The 21091-nt window shown below is 35.4% G+C and overlaps 1 protein-coding gene across 11 annotated transcripts in view; it reads right to left on the reverse strand.

The window, feature by feature from the left end:
• Positions 1-21091, reverse strand: part of LOC144309699 (outer dynein arm-docking complex subunit 2-like) — a 166750-nt gene that overhangs the window by 20353 nt on the left and 125306 nt on the right. For 9 of the 11 annotated variants that reach the window (XM_077890806.1, XM_077890803.1, XM_077890805.1 and 6 more), the window contains one exon: positions 14947-15061. In XM_077890806.1, the coding sequence (XP_077746932.1) occupies positions 14947-15061 (115 nt within the window). Of the gene's footprint in view, positions 1-4962; positions 5432-14946; positions 15062-21091 lie in introns of those variants that run through there. The other 2 variants (XM_077890808.1, XM_077890812.1) reach the window with 2 other exon arrangements.

The raw sequence follows: 21091 nt of genomic DNA on the forward strand, positions 1-21091 counted from the left end.
AAAAGAGACTCAACCAGGCAAAATAAAGAATCAGTGAACTTGAAGACAGGTCATTTGAAGTTACTGATTCTAAGCAGCAAAGGGGAGAGAGAGAGCCAGAGAGAGAGAGAGAGAGAGAGAGAGAGATCAACATAGGCATTATGAGAGTCACAGTAGAAAAAAAGAGAGAAAGGGACAGAGAGATTATTTCCAAACATTTAGTCTTGGAACATTGAAAAACTCACAGCTCATATCATGATCAATGATGAAAAGACTGAACATTGTCCAAGACTAAATATTTTAGGCCACAAACAGGACTAAATGTCCAGACTAAGGATTTTAGGCCACAAAACCAGTCTAAATTTTTTTCAAAGACTGGAATCATACAAAGTGTCTTTTCCAAACACAATAATTGAATGAAAACAGAAATAAACACCTGAAGGAAAACTGGAAAATTCACAAATATGTGGAAATTAAATAACACACTTTTAAATAACCAATGGGTTAAAGGAGAAACTATTTTCTATTTCCTATTTCCATCTATTTTCTAGAGGGAAAAAAAATAGCAAAACAATAGAGAATATAAATGAAACCAAAAGTTGGCTATTGAAAAAGATCGGTAAAATTGACCAATTGTTAGCTAGATTGACCAAGAAAAAAAAGAGATAAGACTCCAGTAATTTAGATCAGAAATAAAAGAAGGGACATAACAACCAATTCTAAAGAAATAAAAAAGATCAAAAAGGAATATTATGCATGGTTGTATGCAAACAAGTTGAATAACTTAGATGACATGAACAAATTTCTAGAAACACATAATCTAATAAGACTGGATTATGAAGAAATAGAAAATCAATATATCTATAATTAGGGAATTGAAACAGCAATCAAAAAGCTCATGACAAGTTAAAGCCCAGGACTAGATGGTGTTACTGGTGAATTTCACCAAACATTTAAAGAAGAATTAACAATAATCTTCCTGAAAGTCTTCCAAAGAATTAAAGAGCTAATATTCTCAACCTCAGTTTATGATTCTGATACCACAGCTAGACAGACACTATACAAAAAGAAAACCATAGACCAGTACTGTTTGTGAATATTGATGCTAAATTCTTGACAAAGTGCTGACAAGCCAAATTCAACAGGATTATACACCATGACAAAATAGGATTTACTCCTAAAGTGTATGGATGGTTCAACATAAGAAAATCAGTAAGTGTAATATACCACATTAAGAGAATGAAAGTAAAAATCCATAAGAACATGTCAATTTCTGCACAGGAAGCATTTAAACGAAATCAAATACCCTTACATGATTTTTTTTTTTAAGTCAACAAACTAGGAATAGAAGGAAATTATTTCAACATAAAGAAAGCCAGATAGGAAAAACTCACAGCTCCTATCATGATCAATGATGAAAAGACTGAAAAATTTCCCTCCAAGGTCAAGAGCAACACAAGTATGCCTGTTTTTATCACTTCTATTTGACATAGTACTTAGGAAGTCCAAAAGAAAAAGAAATTTTATTTTTTTAAAAGATTTATTTATTTGAGAGAAAGAGAGTAAGAGAGAGTGTGTGAGTGGGGAAGGAGCAGAGAAAGGGAGAGAATCTCTAGTAGACTCCATGCTGAACATAGAGCCTCACAAGGGGTTTGATCTCATGCTCCTGAGATCATGACCTGAGCCAAAACCAAGTCGTTTAACCACTGTACCACACAGGCACCCCAAGAAAAAGAAATTTTAAGATCTAAATTGGAAAGGAAGAAAAAAATAATCTCTATTCACAAATGACATGATCCTATATGTAGAAAGCCCTAAATTCTGTAATAAACTGGTAGAACTAGTAACTGAATTCAGCAACATTGTAGGTTACAAAATCAATATGCAAAAAATAGTTGTGTTTGCACTATACATTAACAATGAACAATGTGAAATGGAAATTTAGAAAACAGTGCCAATTAGAATAGCATCTAAAAGAATAAAATACTTAGGAATGAATTTTTAGCTTTGTACACTGGAAACTATAAAAGATTGGTAAAGAAATTAGATACAAATAAATGGAAAGATATCTTGTGTTCATAGATTGAAAGATTTAATATTGTTAAGATGGCAGTGCTACCCGTAGTGATCTACAGATTCAATGTAATGAATGTATCAACATCCCAATACTTTTTCTTGCCAAAATAAATTAATTCATCCTAAAATCTATATGGAATCTCCAGAGACCCTGAACTGCCAAAATGATCTTGAAAAAGAAAAAGTTGGACTCCTTAGACTTCCTGATTTCAAAACTTACAACAAAGCTATGGTAATTAAAAGAGTGTGGTACTGACATATGAACAAACATGTAGACCAAGGGAATAGGATAAGAAACTCAGATATAAACCCTTGGCTATGTGGTGGAATGATTTTTGACAAGGCTGCCAAGACCATTCAATGGGGAAAGGACAGTTCTTCAACAAATAGTGTTGTGAAAACTGGATTCCACATGCAAAAAGAATTAAGTTGGACCCTTACCTTTTCTATATTAAAAAATAATAATTTGGAATGGATTAAGGTCCTAATGTAAGACCTGAACTATAAAAACCTAGACGCACTGGGTGTTATTCTATATGTTGGCAAATTGAACACCAATAAAAAATAAATTTAAAAAAAAACCTAGAAGAAAATAATCCAATGAAGCTAAAGTTTGAGCAGGCTGAGTTTAGGTCTAGAAGTAGGATAATAAAAGTATTCCAAGCATGGGACCCAAATCCATTTCACTTCTTAAAAACAAGGGTACACAGGGGCTTCCACATTCATGAAAGGAGGCAGGAAAACACTACTAACTACTGTGTATGGCTACTTCTTGTGTAAATATGTGTGTCTAGAGAAACAGAGTGGTGTAACTTTGTGACTAGGAACATCAGTGAGATGTCTGTTGGAGGAGAGTGGGGATGTGCTAGATGGGTGATGGGTATTAAAGAGGGCACATGTTGTGATGAGCACTGGGTGTTGTATGTAAGTGATGCACCACTGAATTCTACTCTAGAAACCAATACTACACTACATGTTAACTAAAATTTAAATTTTTTAAAAATAGGCTATACCTTTGGTTGTAACTTTCCATTCTGTATATTACACCTCTGTCAATTCCATCCCCTCCTACACTAGCAACCTACACGGCAGCCCTTTTTGGAGGTAGCGTCTGAGAAGTACATGGTAGGGGAGAGCAGCCCCAGAGCAGGGGAGGAATGTAGGTGAAAGCCACAGATTTGACCTTAGATGGGGTGGTCCTTCCAGCTGCAGTCTGAAGATAAGCCGTTTAACACCCTCACTATTGTTTTGGTCCTTCATGAATCCACCACTTGAAAATGTGGCATACGGAAAAAAAAATATTTGTAAGACAATTCACTTTAATCTTTTAGGATTTGGGGAACTGGGAGCCAGATGAGTATACTTCAAACTGTTTGGTGACTTTAAAATGAGAGCAGACCCCAAATAGGCAGAACACAAACATGGATCCCATTTTAAGGAGCTTTCAGATTTAAAACAAGACGAAACTGTGTAGCCTGTTAGGCGCACCATTGGACAGCTATACATTTGACAGTCCAAACATGACCAAATCAAAGCTCATAAACCATGTTTATGGCAGTAGTCTTAGTATGAAACTACACCACTACACATGCCTTCTCTAGCTTCTCTTTGGCTTCCTGATTGGGCATGGGTCATTGGACAGCTGAAGGTAAACAGTGTGATGTCAGATTCCTGTGCTGTTTGATCAGCTGTGTTCCGTCACACCTGCAGTCAGGAAGCTGGCCTCATCCACACTCAGTGCTTGACATTCCTGGCTAAAATTGCCTAAACGTGTATTCCAACCTCACAGAAAGTAACTTTTTCTCTTCCCTTTTGGGGAATCATTCACAAATGTCTCTGATAAGCTACTCTGTTTGGAGGAGCTCCTTAGGCCACTGGGTTTGAAATTACTAGCGATTATTTTCCTCTAAGATCAAAATTCAGAACCAGACATTATTTTCTAAACAGCTAGCAAAATCAAGTTTAGGGAAGTGACAAAGCCAAATGATCTCATGGATATATTACTTATTTGGAGTATTCTTCCTAATTCTACAAGTGGGTTACAATACATGCAGAATAGTTATTCTAAAAATGAGAATACCTGTTTCCTATCTAATTCAAAAATGATGGCTATAATATAACACTTTAATACAAATTAGCCTGATAAAAAGGCAAATGAACATATCTGAACTTCCACTTTTTCTTATTAAAAACTTTTTAAAAATTAACGAAAAGAAACAGAATTAAGAAAATCAAATACTATCTTGCCAAACTGTGGAAGGAGCCTTGGTGTCCATCGAAAGATGAATGGATAAAGAAGCTGTGGTCTATGTATACAATGGAATATTACTCAGCCATTAGAAATGACAAATACCCACCATTTACTTCGATGTGGATGGAATTGGAGGGTATTATGCCGAGTGAAGTAAGTCAATCAGAGAAGGACAAACATTATATGGTTTCACTCATTCGGGGGATATAAAAAATAGTGAAAGGGATTATAGGAGAAAGGAGAGGAAATGAGTGGGAAATATCTGTGAGGGTGACAAAACATGAGAGACTCCTAACTCTGGGAAACGAACAAGGGGTAGTGGAAGGGGAGGTGGGCAGGGGGTTGGGGTGACTGGGTGATGGGCACTGAGGAGGGCATTTGGCGGGATGAGCACTGGGTATTATACTATTTGTTAGCAAATCAAACTGCAATAAAAATATACAAAAAAAGAAATAACATAAAAATGCAACAATGTTTTAAGAAAGAAAATGGTTCTCATAAATGTTGGTGAAAGACAAGAAAATAATTAGAAGCAATGTACCAATTATATATTCTTTATATGAGTTTCTGTATCACAAATTTGAGTTGACGCTCTGCAGCAGAGTTTTGCTTCTTAAGAACAAAGAATTTAATACATGGATTTTTGCCAGACCCAGCTGTTGCATCACAAGTTTGTAATACTGAACACCTGTTCAACCACTGTTTTTCTCCCAAAAATGTGTTTGATCATGCAGCTTGAAAGGAATGGCTTTTCACTTCTATTTACAAATCTCTCAGACTTTTTACACAGTACTTTAATTGTCTGCAACCATACTTAGGGCTCATGAAATTTACTAAATAACTTCACTATAGAGGTCATGAGGATCTCTATCCTTTTCAGCAAGCTTAATTGGAAAAAAAACAAGAAATTTTCCTCAAGCCTAACACACAAAAAAACTCTCACCTTACAATGGTACGCTGTTAAATAAAATGACTTAGAAAAATATGCAGTGAATTTTTTGTGGTTATTTCAGTTCAGCTTTCTGTTCTTCAGTCTATCAAGAACTGATGAACAATGCTTATTTTCTGTCTTGGATATTCTTCCAAGTTTTATATATGACATAAAACAGGTTCGTATTTCACATTCTGATTTTCCGGTCATATAAAGAAGAAACAAAGAATTATTAAGCTTGCAAAACATACCTCTTTCATGTACCATATTTTCTTTACCACTGAGAAGCTATCAAAAACTATTACCGACTTTCTCAAAAATGAAGGAAAATGTTATGTTTTCTAATTGAGGTCTAGTGGTGCGAGTGTCAATCCTCCTTACTATGAAGATGTCACATTCCATTTGTTTTATGTCTCTAACAACTATAATGCAGCTGCAGTACAAAATCAGATTATGAATCTTTATTTGTCTCAAGGATCCCCCAAGTCAGTACCTTAGTACTTTGCTGCCTAGCTCATTCACTGATATGTCGCTTTAAATATTCCTTTGCAAGAAAAGATGCAATGCATTCACTAGAACTGATTTTCACATCTCATTTCCTTTACAGGTCTGAAAATGTGTTCTAATACACCTGGTGTTAAAAATATAAAAAGTGGATAACATCTGTTTTGAACAGTTGACATTTCACCATATCCACTCCACATGGACTCAAACATAGTGTGCTTAGGCTTCATGATGCCTGACAGACGTGGTAGGGACCCTGACATAGCATAAGCTGTCTGAAGGCTTGGCTTATGCTTTCTTCCCATTTATGTTGCTCTTAGCTATATTTGACAGCTGATTTCTGCAGCATTTCTGTCAGTGTTCTTAATCCAGACAAAGAAATTCTTTATTTCAAAATGGTGCTAAATCCTATCATTCATAAGTTAATAAGCTTAAATGACTTGCAAAGCATCTTATGTGGAAATTCTTTCTTAGAAAATAAAACACAATCTTTCCTAGAAAGTTGAGTCATTAACTTACTTGAATGGGGCTGGGGTGGGGAGGAGGAGGGAAGAACAGACCAAAGTATCTGGCAAGATATCTTCTAGTTCCTTAATTTTACTGCAAGCTGGAAGCCCTGCATAGTCAGAAAATGTTTCCTGCCTCTACTCTCCTTCAGAATTTATAATCTCATTAGAAAACTATTTTAATTCAAGTAAAAACAACAGAATATCCAAACTGCTACTTGAAAATGCTAAATTGAGGGCACCTGGGTGGTTCAGTGGTTGAGCACCTGCCTTTGGCTCAGGTCATGATCCCAGGGTCCTGGGATGGAATCCCACATCAGGCTCCCCACAGGGGGCCTGCTTCTCCCTCTACCTATGTCTCTGCCTCTCTGTGTGTCTCTCATGAATAAATAAATAAAATATAAGAAAAAAGAAAATGCTAAATTGAATATAATTGAGTAGGATAAATTTTGGATGGTGATGTTCAATAAAACATGAGGCCCCAGAAGAGTTCCAGTACACATAACCTGTCTCCATGCATACAGACATTTACAAGTATCTTTATCCATATTATTTCAGCTAATCCAAAAGGCAGTTGATTGTAAAATGTGCAATTATATTTACATACCACCAAGGAAAACATTGCCCTTTAACCTATGATGCAATGTCAATTATAAAACATTTCCCTGAGCTACTATGTTTGTATCTCTACCATTAGGTCAAAGGTAACTTTACTTTCTCTAAGTGAAAGAACATTCTAGAAAGTCTCAACTATTTTGTTTAACCTCATTCTGTATTTTAACACTGGAAACAACTGCATAAATGTTATGCATTTATGTTAAGATTATTTAAAAAAGGCATACAAAATGTAATGTGTACCTACAGAGGGTTTGGCAAACAGTGCGAAATAATGTTGCTGAATTAATGAAGTTATCTGATTTGCCCAGAGATTAAATGAAATCACTGCTGACTTCTAATATAATATTAATTATATTAATATAATATGATTTTAACTTCTACTTTACTGTATTCGTGTATTGTCACAAAACTCTTTAAGGCAAAATGAAAATTTAAATGTAAGTGCTTAAGAAGTATAAATCCAGTCCATTTACTAATTATTAATACTACAACATGTTCCTCTCAGGCATCGTTATATATTTGAGAGCTATCTTTCACACTTACTTAAAGCCAATGGAAGTGATGGAAGATGCTGTATCTCCTTAGGTATAATATGTGGATGAAATAGGAATAAAAAATTATTCATCCCTCAAGTTACTATGTCCTAGGTTGAAAATGGAATCAAAACCAAAACCAAATCTTTTCTATTCCTGATTTGTGATTAATTTTTGGTAAAAGAATTGAAAAAACAAAGAGCCCAACAATTCATGGATTTGAATTATTAATTAGGTTTAGTGTGAAAAAGGATTACTCAATAAACTATAAAAACATTGTTGAAAGCTTACTAAAATAAATACAGCAAGACCCAAATGTCTTTGTGTGGTTTACACTGTAATTACTTCAGAGTATAAATGGTTCAAAATTTGAAAATTCAATTATATGCATTTCATTTTCATTTAATTTTGTGAATTTTGAAAAGCATGTGGTTGTTTCTTTTTAAATTTTAGTTTTTTAGTCTCTCATTGAGGATGGCAAATACTGTTGGAAACAAAACACTGAAGGTAAAATTTTAAAGTTTCCCAAACTGAACAAGTGTCAAAGAGAGTTAAATAATGACAATTCTAAATGATTTTTAAAGCTTCTTTTTTTTAAACATACTCTGTCATTTAGAGCAGTTTTTGGTTGATAGCAAAATTGAGCAGAAGGTACTGAGGTTTCCCATAATGTCTGATCCCGCACATGCACAGCCCCCCATTATCAACACAGTGGTACCCCATTGTATGACAAATCGAAGATTTGAAATATTTGAAATATTCTCTCAAAGTGGCACACTAAATGATATTTTTTTAAAGCTTGTAGCATTTACATTTTTGAGGTTCTCAAAGCTTAAAAGAGCCCTAAGACTTTAAGAAATCCCATATTTTCTGGAGCAATAGGGCTTTTCTTCACAAAGGAACTGTCCAGAAAAAGCTTCAAAATGAAAAGAAAACTGTAGAAACTTGTTTGTTGATGTGGGTGGCAGCTGTTTTGTGGTAGAACCATAGCACAGGATATGGGGTTAGAACTGGGTCATATCATACGCTCAGTTACCATTCTAGTTATGTGATCTTCAGCAAGTGTTTAAATAATCTGACAACTTACTTTCCTCAGAAGCAAAAATAATTGTGCAGTTAATTGAGATGCTATATGCAAAAAGCTATAGGTTACATACATAAAATTAATTATGGTGAAAACAGTAAAATGACAATCTAGTGTGAAAAGAGATAAGTACCATGGAATCTGCTTTACAACACAAATCTGGATGAAGAGTTGAGAGTCCTAGAAGGACACATACCTGGGAATGACCGTGTTAACTAAAGAAGAAAATCTCTGGCCAAATTAATATGTGGGACCACACTTCCTCTTTTTTTGGTTATCATCTGCTTATTTTTCTTATCATTTTAAGTTTTTATTTAAATTCCAGTTTGTTAACATAGTGTAATATTAGTTTCAAAACACAGTGATATTAGGTACTTCCATACAACACCAAGTGTTCATCATAGCAAGTGTATTCCTTAATCCCCATCGTATCATTTTATTTATTTTTTTCATCATGGTAAGTATATTCTTTAATCCTAATCCTCTATTTCCTCTATCCTCTCCACCCATCTTCCTTCTGGTAACTATCAGTTTGTATTCTATAGTTAAGAATCTGTTTCTTAGTCTGTCTCGGTCTCTCTCTTTTCTCCTTTATTTAAGCTCATTTATTGCTTAAATTCCACATATGAGTAAAATCATATGGTATTTGCCTTTCTCTGACTGACTTATTTCACTTAGCATGATACTCTCTAGCTCCATACATGTTATTACAAATGGCAAGGTTTTATTCTTTTTCATGGCTGAGTAATAGTCCAGTATATATATATATGTGTGTGTGTGTGTGTGTGTGTGTGTGTGTGTACCACATCTTCTTTATCCACTCATCAATGGATACTTGGGCTATTTCTAATAGTTTAGCTATTGTAAATAATTCTGCTATAAACATAAGGGTGCATGTATCCCTTTGAATTAGTGTTTTTGTATTTTTTGGATAAATACCAGTATTGTAATTACTGGATTATAAAGGAGTTGTATTTTTAATTTTTTGAGGAAAAATATTTTCCAGTTTTACACAGTGGCTGCAGTTTTCATTCCCACCAACAGTGTAAGAGGGTTCCTTTTTCTTCACATCCTGACCAATACCTGTTGTTTCTTATGCTTTTAATGTTAGCCATCCAACAGGTATGAGGTTATATCTTATTGTAGTTTTGGTTTGCATTTCCCTGATGATGAGTAATATGGAGCATCTTTCCACATGTCTATTGGTCATCTGTGTCTTGGAAAAATGTCCATGTCTTCTGTCCATTTTTAAACTGGATTACTGTTTTGGAGGGTATTGAGTTGTATCATTTTTTTATACATTTTGTATACTAAACCTTTATAAGTTATATAATTTGCAAATATCTGCTCCTATTTAATAGATTGCCTTTTATTTTTGTTGATTTTTCCTTTGCTGTGCAGAAAATTTTTATTTTGATATAGTCCCAAAAGTTTATTTTTGTTTTTATTTTCCTTGCCTTAGGAGACATATCTAGAAAAATGTTGCTACAGCTGATGTCAGAGAGATTACTATGATTTTCTATCTCACATTTAGGTCTTTCATCCATTTTGAATTTGTTTTTGTATATGGTGTAAGAAAGTGGTCCAGTTTCATTTTTTTACATGTTTTTAGAATAGCTCAAATTAAAATTTTTGTTTCACTAACTTCATTCTCCTTTAACACTGGAAATTTAAATGCGTAAATAAATTATGAAATGGCCATACAACAAAATACTATACAGCTAAGGAAACTAGACAGGGTGTGGAAAGATATAGAGAGAATAAGAGAGGTATTCACAATTCATTGTTAAGGGAAAAACTCCAATCTAACTCTTAATCATGGTTATCCCCAAGTACTGAGATTACAGGTAATTTTTTTCCTTTGCTTTTGTTTTTAATTAAAAAAACACTTTTTACTTGTAGGAGAAAACTCATAAAACTCCTTGTTTTTATTTACATTCTAAATTTTACAGAGTGAGGATGTAACCTATGTTATGTAAAACTTCAGGTTTACAGCTCTTTGCAGGGGTGCCTTAAAAGACAACCCACCATTATTTGCATATCTTAGACTTGGGTTTCCCAAAACAACAGCCACTAGCTGCATATGGCTACTTAAATTTAATTTAAATAATTTAATTAACATAAAACTTAATATAATTAAAAATTCAATTCCTCATTCATACTAGTCATATTTCAAGGGCTCAATAGCCACAGGGGGCTTAATGGTTACCATATTTGAAGAGTACATTTCCATAATCACAGAAATTTCCATTAGATTGAGCTATCTTAAACCATAGATTGGGATCTGTATACACAATAAGATACGATTTTTCAATATTATGAATGTGCTTTCTTCTTTTTGCATTTCTGAGCACATGACCTCTTTCATACTCTATCCCTGAGGTATCCTTCTACCTTGGGAAGATAAGTTTTGTTCTATAAAGATGAAGGAGAGAGACCATACAATACTCATTTACCTTCTCATCATAGAAAATAGGATTTTTCAAAAAAACAAGAGCCTTGCAAATCCACCATCTTTGCCTGAAATCATGGTCTTCTCATGTTTTGTAAAGTTACCATTTCTTAGTTGTCAAAGTTAAAATACAAAAACAAAAACTCAAACTCTCTCTTGATCACCTTTGCATAGCCAATACCAATCACACACCAATATCTGATTCTACTTTGCAATTCTTTCTTTTTCTTTTTCTTTCTTTTTTTTTTTTTTTTAGAGAAAGAGAGTAGGGGAGAGGTAGAAGGAGATAGTGAGAGAATCTTAGGCAGGCTCCATGCCCAGCATGGTTGATCTCACAACTCTGAGATCATAACTTGAGCTGGAATCAAAAGATGCTCAACCACTTGAACCACCCAAGTGCCCCTGCAATTATTTCTGTACTGACTCTTCTCTTTGCCCACACTGCCACTGTGTCAGGTCAGATTCTAATTATTTTCACCCGAACCACTGCACAAGCCTAATTAATCACCTACTCATATTTTCTAATTAACCAATCTGCTCACATCACATCCTTATTTAAAATTCTTCAAATGTTTGTGTTGCCTAAATGATAGTGCATACAGAGGAGTGTAGTTCTTGGTAAGAGTAGTGAACAAGCAGGGATGCCTGGGTGGCTTAGTGGTTGAGCATCTGCCTTCTGATCGGGGGGTGATCCCAGGGTTCTGGGATTGAGTCCCACATTGGGGTCCCTGCATGGAGCCTGCTTCTCCCTCTGCCTATGTCTCTTTCTTCTCTCTGTGTCTCTCATTAATAAATAAATGAATTTTTTTTTAAAGAGTAGTGAACAAGCAGAGATCATGCATCTGCTCTTTCCTCAGGAGTGATAAGATGGGGGCTGAGGTTTCCTTGAGAAAAATTCAAAGACACTAAAGTGGTAGGAATAGATAATGCGCAGGGAAGATTCAATAGAAATGGAAAAGTAGGAGCTCTTTATGGAGGCTTGGATCCAATGTAGGACTTGGGGCCAGGGGCTAAAAGACAAGCATGATGGGTTGTGTTTAGTTTGAGTGTGGTTCAGTTTAGGTTGCTAGAATAGTCAGATATTCAGGACAGAAATCCTGGGCAGGAATGATGAAAATGAAAATACTGGTGTGTCTCTTACAGAATGTCTTATTACAGATAATAAGATAAATAGGCAAATTTGTAAATAGGCAAATTTGTAATTAAAATCCATGAGAATAAAGGACATAATTTACACATAACAGCACTATGTAGAACTGTTAATCTATATACAAAATGGTATCTCATCATAAAACAAAATTAAATTCTGTATTTAAGTTTATATTTTTGGTGATGATTGGGAATGAACCAGTATCCACAGCATCCTTCTCTGGGAAAAGTAAAGACTTTTAATATGTGTTTACCTGTTACTTTACACTACCTAATACATTTTTTTAAATTTTTTAAAAATTTTTTAAAATTTATTTATGATAGTCACAGAGAGAGAAAAAGAGGCAGAGACATAGGCAGAGGGAGAAGCAGGCTCCATGCACCGGGAGCCTGATGTGGGATTCGATCCCGGGTCTCCAGGATCGCGCCCTGGGCCAAAGGCAGGCGCCAAACCGCTGTGCCACCCAGGGATCCCAATACATTTTTTGAATCATCTAGTAATTTAGATTCAGATTGCTACTGTGATAATATTATCTGCCTTTATTTTATTTTATGTCATTAATTTTAAATTCTTTCTTAGAAATTTTCTAAAATTTGAGAGACATATTATCAACAAAAATTTATATTTACCTATAAATTCCAGTGAGTTATTTGCTTATTATTGTTTCTATAACAAATGCTATTCTCTTTTTTAAAGAATGTTTTGTTTTGCTGGAAAATAGTCTAAAGTTGTTGGGGTTTTGTTCCAGAAAAGGTTTATGGGGAATAAGCTTCCTGAGTCTTGACATTTCTGAAAGAAAAATGTCTTTATTCTGTCCTTACTCTATACTCACTTGAATGCTAGTTTTTATAGGATATAGAATTCCAGGATAAAAATACTTTCCTCTAAAGACAGTGAAGGATTTGTTCCATTTTCTTTTACAATTTATTGTGAATGATGTTAAGTCTAATACTGGTGTGATCCTTGTTCTTATGTAATTTTTTCCCTTCCTCTAATTTTCTGGAAATGTCCAATCTGAATTTATGTCAAGGTATAGATAACTGTCTTTGTTCTTCCTGCTTGGCACTAAGTGGATCTTTTCAATCTGAAGACTACAATCTTTAACTCTTCACTTTACAGAATCTTCCCTCCATTTTTTAAATGATGATTTTTCTTTATTTCAATTGCTCTCTTTCCTTTTGTGTATTTTCTTGTGCTATATTTTCAAACTTTCCCCCATCACCAGCCTACTTTCTTTTTACTTTTACTTTGCATTCTTATTTACTAGACTTTATCTTTCAGATAATTACTCAATCATATCTAGTATTTGTCTCTTCTATTAAATTTATTGTTTTGCCAAAACTATATATTTTTAAGATTTGTTTATGTATTTATTAGAGGGAGGAAAGGGCAGAGGGAGATGGAAAGGGAGGGAATCCTCAAGCAGATTCCCACTGAGCTTGGAACCTGACATGAGGCTTGATCCGAGGACTCTGAGATCATGACCTGAGCTGAAATCAAGAGCCAGATGTCCAACCAACTAAGCCACCCAGATGCCACACCAAATCTATATTTAATCTCCAAAAAGCCTTTGTTAATCTATGAACGTATCTTTTTTTTAAATATAACAGCCTTTTTGGGTATAGTATTCCCCTTGGGTCATTCCGAGGATATAAGTTTTTAAAATTTCATATTATATTCCTTATGTTATCTGTTTCCTCTGAAGTTAATTCTGCTTCTTAATACTGGCTTATCGATATCAAGGATATGTAGTGATATTTCCTTAGTGGACTCTTTCTTGATCCCTAAATGATCCCTAAATACTATCATTTACGTTTTACATTTAAAAAATTTTTGTGGACCTTAAAGAATAGGAATTATGTTATATATCTACTTCTGAAACTTGGTATTTTTGCTCAATATATTTATAAGATGTATTGATATTGATGAATACATTACTGAAATACATTTGTTTCTCACTACTGCGTTGTATGATCATAGTATCATCCTGTTGTTCATTTTCATGTAGGTTGACACTTGAGGTGTTTTTATCTTTATGTTTTATTACACTTATTTTGCTCTTATATAAAAAATAGCTCATTGACCAGTCTGTAATAGATTTCTTCTATTATCAATACACATCACAATTCACTTTTTACAAAAGATTATTTCTAGTCACAAATATTTACAATGATATTTAGAGTCATGTTAAATTTATTATAGGAGTAAAATCCTTTAGATTTTTTAAATCAAGCTGAAAAGAGATCTTTAAAGAAAATAATAAATTTACAAAAGAGCTAAAAGACTTCCAGTTCAGCCTTTTTTTTTGTCATGTAAAAATTTTATTTATGGGTTTTATATCCAGTATTTATTGAAAGCTAAGAAAAGTGGGATTCATGAAATAATTTTACTTTATTTTAATTATTTTAATTGATGCTAATCCTTGGTTCTTTGTATTTTACTTTTTCAAAGTAACAAAGAACTTAACGATCTTTCACTGTCATATTTCAAGCTATATAAATAAGATAGAAGTAATTTTATGTTTCTTAAAGTAGTAGGTATATACAGACAATTTTCTTATCACCCAAGAGATAAGAACAGTCAACTTTTCTTCCTCTTGACTTACCTGACATACCTGTTTCAATTGCACCAGCCAGGTAGAACACGGTAAGCGCTGCCACCTGAGCCTAGTTTCATTTGGCATTTAAAAACTAACCAGGAAAAGACATTGCTCAAAAATTATTTTGGCACAAACATTCAGTACTCTTTTCTGCTAGATAAATCAGACCAAAAATAAGTCGAAAGCAACTAGTGACCTGTGATGACATTATTCAATATAATATTAGAGATTCAAGAAGGGATTGATTTGTAGTCTGTTCTTACCTTAGCGTTTTGGATGCAGGGACAGAGGGCCCAAGCTGCGCTGGCCTTCACATCTGGATGAGGATTTTTCAGCAGGGACCATAGCAAACGAACTCCATCTAATCGATCAATTATTCTAATGTGAGACCAAAAACAGAAGTATAAACTGTAATTAGTATTTAGGAATGAAACTTAAGTGGCCTATCTATCCACACAACTCTAATTATTTTTCTCCTTGTGACATTTGGCTTAGATTTTTTTTTTTTCAAAACTAACAACAGCCGGGGAGTCTGGGTGGCTCAGTGGGTTAAGCAGCCAAATCTTGGTTTCAGCTTGGTTTTAATCTCAGGGTTCTGAGTTCAGGCCCCATGTTGGGCTCCACCCTGGATGTGGAGCCTACTTAAAAAAAAACTTTAACAGCAGGAATAGAATGTGCTACTAAACTGTAAGCTCTCTGATTTCAGTTTTAAATTCATGATACAGAAAGCAAGCTCTGGGATAATTATGATTCACACAAATGTAAAATCAAGCCATGTAATTTTTTAATGAGTTGTACACAGACTGTTACCTAAATGTCAAAATACTAGTTCCTTTATATAGTAACATCTATATACTTTCCAAAACAAATATTTATGCCTGAAAACTGTGAAGTTACCTTTTTTATTTGGTCTACCCTTAATTGACTTACCTTACTATATGACATATTTTAAACTCTGCCAGTCCTAATCATTACACCACAGTGCACCCTTTGTTAGGCATGGATAACACGTAACTTGTTTTCCATGTGCTCCCTTCTCAGCAAGACTAACATTGCAGACTGTGTTATAATTACTTAAACACACTGTAATCAAAATATCTTCATGACTAGCTGAAAAATGAATTATCATCAGAGTCATCTCTACACCATCTGTCTTCTGTTTATATATCAATCAGTCCAGGGAGCATAACCTTGCATTAAGGTCCATTGAGTACACTTGCAGTTGAGAAGATGGCCAAACAAAACTTAATATCCTTTACAAACATGGCTTTGTTCAGAAAGATATGTTAAACTCAAAACAGATGAAAAAAGATAAAGAACATCAAAACTCCTTTGATTTTTAATCTTGAGTAAAACACATGTAGTATTTAGCCACAGACAGAATAAATACTACTAGTTTAGAAGACCATTCAAATTATCTCTTGAAAACTGACATAAAGACAACTACATATCATATTGGAGATGAGTTGGCCAGGAAAAAAAAATTATTTCAACTGGTCCAAATATGATACCAGGCTTGCATAACCTTATAAAATAGCTGGCAATGCAAACAGCCTGTAGTAAGATACAAATTGTCTCTTTAGAAAATGACTTTTAATAAGAAAGAAGCACACTGAGAAAGTATTTTAACACAAAGTTTAACTAAATAGCTTTCCAAACTGTAAAGCTCTCTGTCGATATCATGCTGAGAGAAAAAGTTTTATTTCTCAACTGATGGAAAATGTAAAGAAAGATACCAAGCACTTCATAATGAATGATTTACTTTACAAAATTAAACAATCTTACTGCCTTACATATGCCACTGAAAGCATAATTGATACTAATCCTTGGGTCTATTTTTTTCACATGCAATTAATTTCTCAGTGAACAATAGGTCTGTCCTACCCTCTTGCAAATGTAGCAGTAAAATTTGCATTGGTAATATTTAACTGGACAGTGCTGGACATAACTTGACATTAGAGCAGAAATCATTTGCATGGCACATCTTTTCAGGTTTCTTTTAAAGGGATAATTCGGTGTGTTCTGGACTCCCACCCCTCTGACAAAATTTCACAATTAGCTATAAAAATTCACTATTAATTATAAAACTACATCTATTGTCCCTAATCATCACCCAAAACCTTAGGCAATTAATTCATTAGCTGCTTAGTTGTAACAGATGAGGATTGTGGCTTCATCACTGGTGCCTTAGAAGACTCAGCACAGGGGATCCCTGGGTGGTGCAGCGGTTTGGCACCTGCCTTTGGCCCAGGGTGCAATTCTGGAGACCCAGGATCAAATCCCACGTCAGGCTCCCGGTGCATGGAGCCTGCTTCTCCCTCTGCCTGTGTCTCTGCCTCTCTCTCTCTCTCTGTATGACTATCATAAATTAAAAAAAAAAGAAGACTCAGCACAGCACAGAGTAATAACCTTAGATGAGGGGAAACGTGATTGACACACATTTGCAAGCACAGGAACTAACAAAGTCAGGCGGTAGCAGACTATAGGATTTAACTGGCCCTCCCAACTCCCTCATTCTCTGTATCAAGTTATTTACTGCTGATTTTTACTTCACAATAAGTCAAGTATCAGGGCGCCTGGATGGCTCAATTGGATGAGTGTCTGACTCTTGATTTTGGCTCAGGTCAAGATCTCAGGGTGATAAGATTGAGCCCAGGTCAGACCCACACTCAGCACAGTGTCTGTGAGTCTGCCTGAGATCTCCTCCCCCTTTGTCCCTCCCCCTGCCCCCCTGCACATGGTCTATCTCAAATAAATAAAATCTTAAAAAAAGCGCCAAGTATGTGCCCTTACTTCCCCCTTCCACCTGCCAGCGCCCTAATTCTGATCTTTACCACATCATATCAGGATGGCTATTGTAGCTGCACCCTTGGTTTGGGGTCTTCAATTTCTCTCAATTCTATCCATCCTATAATTCCTGTGAAATTGATCTTCCTAAAGGACCTTTTGGAGCTTCTGTAGTGGCTCCTTGAGAGCAGGTCCCCAGGTTTATTCAGTCTGTTCATCACACCACCTCGCACATTTAATCAATGCCTGCAATTCCCGGAGAAACTTTCCAATGGCTTCCCATTACCCCTGTGGTATTAAAACCCTGATTCCTGAACTCAGTAGTTATCATTTTCAATAAGCTGATTTATTCTTCCCAATTTCCTATATTTGGGCATTTGCTTATAAAACTCTTGTGCCATCCACGAAACACTAAGTGCTAAGCATACAGAAATAACATATACAGTCAACTCTCGTTACTTGGGGGGTAGTTATGTTCTATAAAGTCATTGCAAACAGGGAATTAATCAACACTGAACCATTGCTCCTGGTTCTCCCAGGGAGAAATACAATTGTCCCTGAGAGCCTCTGTTCAGAACATTTTTGTCAAATGATCTATAACCATGTTCTATGTGTGTTTCTGTTTAAAGCACCTTGTTTAATATATATTGTTGATTCATTAACATTGAACCAGCCCGGGATCCCTGGGTGGCGCAGTGGTTTGGCGCCTGCCTTTGGCCCAGGGCGCGATCCTGGAGACCCGGAATCGAATCCCACGTCGGGCTCCCGGTGCATGGAGCCTGCTTCTCCCTCTGCCTGTGTCTCTGCCTCTCTCTCTCTGTGACTATCATAAATAAATAAAAAAAGAAAAAAAAATTAAAAAAAAAAAAAAAAAAACATTGAACCAGCCCATGGCCAGCAGCACTGCCATTCATCCTGAGCAAAGCTTCCTAACACCTGTAGTTTCTGTGTAAGGCATGTTATAATCTTCTTGCGCTTGGGAACATTAGACCAGACGGCTCTTTCCCTCTGCTTAGGGACCATGTTAAGCAGCAACATAACCAACTCAAAACACAAAAATGTGAAGCATGTGGCATGACACAGGTTGTAAAAAAAGATGCTTGTTTACAGTAGAAGAGCTGAAACAAGAAGACAGAGCCTGGCCCTCTGTTCAGTATCGGCTGAACAGGTGCATGAGGTGACTTAAACTGTTCCTGCTCTGTGCATGTCTGTGAATGACAGCAAAAGTGCTGTACTGCTTTGGAGGTTACAAATAAATTTTAGCAGGGATGTGAAGTCACAAACATGGAATCTACAAATAGGATTTTAACTGTCCTTCAGGAAAGTACAGTCTAGTGAGGGAGATAAACCGTTATAATCCATTATGATAAATACAGTAGATGGGTGCATGGGGTTCCATATGAACACAAAGAGGACACAATAGTTTACTGACAGGCTACAGAAAGTCTCTCAACTGTGAGCCTTTCCCTATACCAGATCCAAAACAAGATAGTCTTTGCTCCATGAATCTAAAATCTCTCCCAACACAAATACATTCATTTCTAACCTCATTCTTTCAAAGTACATGTTCAAGTTCTAAATCTAACCATTGGAATAATCTTCCATTTGAAAGTCGAAGGTGCGTTTTCATAAAATTTCTTTGAACTTTATCGCTTTTTGCATATACAGCAATGGGTTTATAGGTAGCATTAGTTTACACCCACAGGCCATTGCAAATGGGTTTATCTCCTTTTGTATAGTTTTTTAAATCTGATTAGCAGCTTGTTCTGAATTCGTTTTCAGTAGTAAGTAAGCTCTTCTCATTTTGATTATCAATTGAATTTTACATTAATTCTTTGACATTATAAACACAAAACTGAATTGTGTTTTCAAAATCTTCAACTTTATCGTAGAAGTCAAACTGTGTGGCTGGCAAAATAATAGTTCTAGAAAGATGAATACATATTCATACTCTATTAAACAAACCCAAACAAACTAAAAATGATGTAGCTGCTTGTTATGTTTCTTAGGGGTTTTTGTTGTTGTTGTTATGGTAACATTTGCCAAGATTGTTAAGAAGGTTGGCTGGCTTGCCTGCCCACTGAGGACATGTATATCAACAAAAGTGAAGTGTCTGTGCCCACAGAGTAGGCATAGCCAAGGTTGTAGAGTTTCTTTCTGGCAATGTCAACAGAACTATATTGAAACCATAATTTTACATGATTTCTAAAAATCTCACAATTTTCACTGAAAAGTACACTGGTAAATATTATTATCTCGTGATGGCTCACAATAAAGGTGGTTGACCTGAGAGAACATGTTATTCTTACACCTTGTTAGAGGATGCAACTGAAATCTATAGATTTTAAAATCAAGTTGGCAACTCAGTAAAAATGGAAACATGAAAAGGATGTCAGAATTAAGTGGTCAGGGACACCTGGGTGGCACAGTGTTTGAGCATCTGCCTTTGGCTCAGATAGTGACCCCAGAGTCCTGGGATCGAGTCCCATATTGGATTCCTCGCAGGGAGCCTACTTCTCCCTCTGCCTGTGTCTCTGCCTCTCTCTATCTCTCATGAATAAATAAATAAAACCTTAAAAAAAAAGAATTAAATGGTCACCGATGAAAAGCTACAATTAGAAAAGAATTTTACTTTTTTATAATGATTCTCAATGTTTTTATGTTTATCTCTCTAAATATTAGAGATTCTACGGGAGACCAAATTTGAAGAAAAAAAGTGAACATGACAAACTCTGGAAAGTTATGTCCCAGAATTTCTTGGCCCTGGTAGTATAGAATGATAACCTATCCTTTTATAGTTGTGTAAACAATATGATTAGAAAAGTCCCAGAAACATTTTCTCAGGGGAAAAAAAAATCATTCTTACAGTAAATATTAAGAGAGTGCCCACTAGGTGCCAGGTAATTTTTGAGGCACTGGGGATATTTCCACCTTGAAAGCAAACTGAAATCCCTGCTCTCATGGAGCTAATATTCTTTTGGGAAAAGACACAGAATAAAAGAGCAACCTGGCACATTATATGAACTATTAAAGTGACTGGAAAAAAAATAAACCAGAGAAGTGTGGTGGGATAGACGAGTGGCGGGGGGGCGGTGCAAGGAGGCTGTCCATGCAACAGTAACATGCGGCAGTACCCCTGCAGGGGTGAGAGAAGCTAGCACAGGGCTACAGAAAACAGTGTTCTGGTACCTAGTGCAGTCCCTGGCATGAAGAACTAGTCATTTTCAGTAAACACTAAATGAAAGTTACTCAGTAGTTGTTACATGCATACAATATTAATATTGGATCCTAGAGAACATATACTCCAACACTTTTATTACCCAATGAGAAAGCAGAAGTAGAGTGCCTAACCAACTCTGTATGATATGTGGTATGTTGGTTGGATATGCAAATAAAACATAATTTATTTTTTCTTTCTTCCCTGGAAAAAAAAAAAGCATGATTTAGATGAGTGTGTGAAAAGCAGCTGAGGCATGGCTTGCCCAAAAGAGAGAGCAAAATGGACCAACACAAATATTAATACTTATGGTTACCACAATGACAAGACACCCATTCCATTCACTACCCCTTCTGTTTTATAATCTGCCTTTTTAATTCAATATATGTAATGGAGCTTCTGTG

Source organism: Canis aureus, unplaced genomic scaffold (genome assembly GCF_053574225.1).
Source record: "Canis aureus isolate CA01 unplaced genomic scaffold, VMU_Caureus_v.1.0 ptg000175l_RagTag, whole genome shotgun sequence".
NCBI lineage: Eukaryota > Metazoa > Chordata > Mammalia > Carnivora > Canidae > Canis > Canis aureus.